The 5,575-nt window shown below is 36.8% G+C and overlaps 1 protein-coding gene across 1 annotated transcript; it reads left to right on the forward strand.

Annotated features, from left to right (window-relative positions):
- Positions 1-1,674: 1,674 nt before the first annotated feature.
- LOC134210976 (uncharacterized) lies at positions 1,675-4,479 on the forward strand. The gene is made up of 5 exons (XM_062687445.1): positions 1,675-2,001; positions 2,083-2,336; positions 2,623-2,904; positions 3,125-3,476; positions 3,871-4,479. The coding sequence occupies exons 1-5, from the start codon at positions 1,824-1,826 to the stop codon at positions 4,023-4,025; spliced, it is 1,221 nt and encodes a 406-aa protein (XP_062543429.1). The 5' UTR covers positions 1,675-1,823; the 3' UTR covers positions 4,026-4,479.
- Positions 4,480-5,575: the final 1,096 nt, after the last annotated feature.

The following is a 5,575-nucleotide window of genomic DNA, read 5'->3' on the forward strand; positions in this document are numbered from 1 at the left end:
CAGCCTGCAGACCTCTAATCAAGCACAAAATATCAATCCGGGTATAAGGTACCATCTCCTCAGGCCGTATTCCGGACACCCCGGAGATACCTACTCGAGTTATGAGTCCCAACAGATCCAGCGTCCTTCTCATTTTCCGAGGATGTGCGGCGACATCGATAACAGAAATTGGTACTAGCCGTGTATAAGAGGTAAAATACCCAAAAATATATGTACCTAAAAGCAATATGAAAATTTTTTTTTTTTTGGGCCCAGTATTGAATCATGCGGAACTCCTGCGGTAATAGGAACGCTTTTCTGACCGGAATCGGTCTCGTATAACAGTTTCACGGCCTCCGGCAACAACACCAATTTCTGCCTTTTCCATATTTCGGGGAATCTTAACTCATCAAGGCATCTCTGCATAGCTAGCCTGAACATGTTCGGGTTCACTATAATTGCTGCCTTTGGCCACCGCGAATAACTCTTCGTTCGTCACCGGATCCACCATCTCGGCCGCACCCATCCCAAGAAACAATTTTCAATTGAAGAAATGTCTCATCAAACTACCTTAATAAGCTAAATGTTTGACAATAGCTGTGTTGATGTAGATGTAAACTGTTTCACAAATACTGTTCGCCCAAAAGTGGAGACATAATTCAACAACAGATGATACGTGGTTGTTGAAGCGCTGAACGTTTGCTGTTTATTTTATGAATATACCTGTTAATACATTTTTTCACAACTTATTGCACGGCGTTGCTGACGCCTTATGAACAAACACTTAGCGAACAAAGTTGTACAGCGAGTTGCTTTTCCATTGGCATACAAATATGGAATAAGCACTTACAAACAATTGATTAATTTTCAAGTTAATAAGCCTTATTTAGATGTTTTGAAGTTCTTCTTCAACAATTAACAAACTCTTTTTAATTACTGCTGTTCTTTGATTGTAATCAAAATGTTGAATATGATTTTATAACCCATGTTATTCAATTATTGATTGTTAAATAATTGCTAAGAAACATAGCATCAACAATTATTAAAACTATCATTTACAAAAAAAGTCAATTATTTTCATAGCCTGCGTTTTTGTAACTACTTTGTAATTACTAAACTTATGAACCCCTGAAGAAATTTCTCAATAACCAAATGTATCGCAATCTCCACCGATGACTAGGCTCGATCTCCAGATCCTTTGATTCACTGCTGTCTGCATGCGTCCAACACCATCCTTGATGACATCTGGTAGAAAGTTGAAAGTAGTATTTAAAGTTTCAATTTATGAGCTGAATTATTCGATGTAGCCATATTTAAAAGACATCACAACAACTGCTTTATTCAATTGTTTCTTGACTTAAGAGTTAATGGAATCACAGAGTGTTAATGTTTGAACAAATATCGAATTAAACATTTCATCAATATCAATGGTGGCGATGCTCTTACTAAATTTAACATAAGCTGAATAAGCACATCTTAAACCATCTGGTAACACTGCTTCTTTGAATCGGCACCAAACTGTCAACTCATCTCAAAACAAAAACAATTTGTGAAGTAAATTTCGACAGTACCGGTGCAAATTTTCTATTTTCCACCTCTTTTTTCACCAAAATGAGCAAAGGTATGTATTTTTAATGTTGTAAAAATGCTCCTCCGATTGAAGAACATTGTTTGTCCTTGCAGGAGATTATTTCTTGGTGGTGCAAACCATCGAAACTGGTAAGCCAGTATTAACGGTAGTGCCACATAAATGGGTTTGCGGAAATACTCTTTTGTGGCCCAACAAGCAAGCAAACGAGCTCCGTAAAAATGCAGCATCAACACCATCGCCTTCGTGGATAAAAATGTCTTGCTCGATCAAGCGTAAATTTATCCCTACATTCTCTGAGGCTGAGCAAGAGGCTGACGATCTTTCTGGCCAATCTACGGATGCATCGGACTTTGTTGTCAAGCGCAGAAAAACTGCCAAAACAGCCTCGATTAAAAAACCGCTTGATCTGAATCATATGATAAATGACAATCGTAAGTAAACCTAAACATTCAATCCTTCTTCGTACAGTTAGTTTTATTAGTTTTATATTAATTTGAAAAAATAATTTCCAGAAGTATTGGAGCAAGCAACACAGTCTGTCGCACAGAAACATCCTTCGAATGTTGTGTCCACTGATCCGCGTGTATCCGTTGTCGCCCAGCCAGTCGAACAGATTTACTGTCATCCGGATATGAATAATTTGCTGGAAAAAACTCAAGGACCTGGGCTGATTTCCCAATCTGCACCTATAACAGATGCGTCCAACACATTAGTGGCGCCGATGGATACAATGGTGACGGAAGGATACGTTGTAAACATTCAGCAGGTAAGATAGCATTTAATGAAGGGTGAAAATTTGTGCCACAATGCAACAGAACATAGTTTAGTATGTAGTAATACATTGTTTAACCTTCAGGGCCTTAAAATCAAAACGTATGGCATTTAATCTCAAGTTATCCCATAAGCAAAATTAGTTTGCCAGCAGCTATTTAGGTAGCACTATTTGCGTATCCGAAAGATTTTTCATAAATCCACAATTTGTAACATTTCACCCAAAACGGTATTACCTATTGTATTACCTCTCATATATTATGTTTTTCACTTTTTTCCAGCCCGATGCAGACAGAATCATCAGAGAAGTTTCGGATAAGATCGAACAGGTCTGTACAAGAGTGGCTACAGAGGCGACTAACTCAGTACTTGGCTCAATCCAAGTAATGTTGGCTAAAACATCAGCAATGTTGGAGATGAAAATAGATGCTGTTTCTCGCAGTAATACATGTTTGCATGATCAAGAGCCATCGTCGTCTTTCCAGTTTTCTCCAGTGACAACTATTGAAGGGCTGGACAATCTGGAAGAAAATCTGGAAAATGATGTGTACGCCAAACAGTTGGTAAGTGCAACTTTGACGATAGTTTGACACGCGCATCGAATTTATTTGAGTTTGTTGTTTCCTTTTATTGATACATATTCCAAGTTCTAAGTCTGTTTGTCTATGTTAAGTTCAGAAAAAAATCAGTTATTATTACTTTATTCGACTCGTCACACTATATTTACGAAGCCCAATGGTTATGGTAATACAGTTAAATGATATTTTTTTTTCTCACTTACAGTTTGCATACATGAAAAGGATAATTGGACATAGTGGCGATGATTGTAATGGACTCAATATTGCTTATGGTCTGGTTGATCACATCTTCGACAGGAAGTTAATGCTTGTCTGTTCTTGGACTGGAGAAAGTAAAGGAGAAACCACTAAGTATCCTTTAAAGAAATGTGTCAATATTCTTGACCTTTTCTTTAAACTAATTCGTAGCGTGAATAACACATTTTCGCGTTTACTTCTTGAGGACTTTTTCAAGAGAGTAACGAGAAACTCAAAGAAACGGAGCGAGGCAAAAGGGAAGCGGCAATCCTCAGTTCATCGTAGAGCAAAGACAAAGGCGGCTCGAAAATACCATGGAAGTAAGTATATCGTTTATCAAGCTAAAACCGAAATGGGGGACTATCAAAGTTTCGCGCAACCCGTACGTCAAACCTAACTTCGCTAGTGACGTGCTAGTCTATATTCGGGCCTAATTAGATCAGCGCACTACCACAAAGTTAGGTTTAACGTACCGGTTGCGAGAAAATCCAACTTTGATAGTACCTCATTCCGGTTTTCAATTTGACTACTATGTATCACCTGTTTCACATTCAAATTAAAAAAAAAAAACACTACCATAGTTACAGATAATTGTATAAATAGTGTACTTTTCTATAGTCTGCCTATAGCTCAAACACACAATGTATTTTTTTACTAGTTTCGCACTAGTTTAAAATTTTCGCACTAGTTTTAAATTTAATAATAAAATTCCAGGTGATAAGCATGTTCTGGATGAACATCAGCATCCTACAGCAGTTATTGAACCGGAACAAGTGCTTACAGCCAACAACATTGAAGGAGAAATGGAATCAGAATCGATCTCAGAACATGAATATGAGGAAGATTCATATGACTTCAACGATGAATAATTTGAGTGATTTGTTGATTAGTAATCTTTTACTACTTCTGATGAGATGCGAACAACATAAGTGAATAATTTGATTTTTCTAACATGTTTTCTTAAATATATCATTTGTTTTTATTGAATACTTATAAAATTACTATTAGATAGAACCTTAATCATATTTCTGACGCTGTAAGTGTTTATCGAAATGATATTTCATTATTTCGGAAAAGTGTGTAATAGAGGAATAAAAACGTAGCTGTTCAGCTTGTAGGAGATTACTACAAATTTACATAAAATATCTTCCACTTTGAATGTTTGCGCAATTTTTGAACCAGATATTTGAGCTTTGTAAATGTGCAAAAAAGAAGATCGAATAGGTAGCTCAAAAAAGTCAGTCTGATTAGCCAACGCTTTTCCGTGTATCAAGATACTATTATCTGAATCAACTGTAGCGTCAATCATTTGAACAATTTCAAATTTTTTTGTCAAGAACCATGAATTTTTAAATACATTGTTGATTTCAAAACCTTGGCGTATTTTTCACTTTACTTATCCCTGCTTCTAGCTACTAAAGGAATGAATCCGGTGGATCTTATTTTCACAGCTGATCGAGTTTTTTCCAGAATCCTGTTAGCCACTTGCTCGAGACAATTATTACCCTGCCTTACACATTTCTTTAGTTGAAAAAGATAATTCTCGAAGGGATATGCCGAGATTGTACTGAGAGAACCAAATCGTTCTACATCACCTACGACATGCTCAAGGTTGTGAATGTTACTTGTTACATATTCTTCGCCATATATCTCAATGAAATCTTCAATAAACTTTTCGAATAATGTTTGCGCTAGGGCTAACCATTCCTTACAATAATCTGTGGAACATATTCTAACAGCAATGAAGAGAAGAAGAAAATGGTTATACAATTTTTCATCAATTACGTCTTTGAGCACCACTATACCAACATAGTTCAGAAAAGATCGCCATTCAGTTCCCTTCCAGAAGGCAATACAATCTAAACCTCTCATTTGACGGTGTATTTCGTTTGGAAGATTGACGCTCACAACTGCTTCAGATAGTTGTTGGATTTTCGAAGCTGGTAATTTCCCTATGTATCCCAGAGTCCCATCTCTCCATCCAGTTAACAGTCTCTTCGTAACTCCTAATTCCAGTAAATGAAGATAATCAGCGATCACGACATCCTTAACCATATCAAAACCAGGAAGTTTTAAGAGCGGCGAATCTTGTCCAGCGTGGTGCCTACCATAGTGCTTTAGACGAAATTTAAAATCCGTTGTCAGGGGACAATGTAGCTTGGGAAACACGACAGTTCGTGACACATAAGAGTACTCTCCATCTATAGTGCACTTCAAGCAGCCATTTTTCCCATTGAAGTTTACTACACCTAGAATAAGTAATGAATCATTTTGTAAATGAACAAGTTTTTTTTAAACATTTTTCTCATGAAATTGTACCTTTAACGAAAGCACGTGCAGGTGAATCACAGATAAAGCAACGTATGTTAATTTTGATAATGTGGCCTTTTAAGCTTAGACCATTCTGGACCAATGGTAT

Source organism: Armigeres subalbatus, chromosome 1 (genome assembly GCF_024139115.2).
Source record: "Armigeres subalbatus isolate Guangzhou_Male chromosome 1, GZ_Asu_2, whole genome shotgun sequence".
NCBI lineage: Eukaryota > Metazoa > Arthropoda > Insecta > Diptera > Culicidae > Armigeres > Armigeres subalbatus.

Bases quoted from the DNA above. Each gene is read 5' to 3' on its own strand.
- LOC134210976 (XM_062687445.1), top strand. From the start codon at position 1,824: ATGTCTTGCTCGATCAAGCGTAAATTTATCCCTACATTCTCTGAGGCT. The intron at 2,337-2,622 runs GTAAGATAGCAT...ACTTTTTTCCAG, and splicing joins ACGTTGTAAACATTCAGCAG to CCCGATGCAGACAGAATCAT. The intron at 3,477-3,870 runs GTAAGTATATCG...ATAAAATTCCAG, and splicing joins GGCTCGAAAATACCATGGAA to GTGATAAGCATGTTCTGGAT.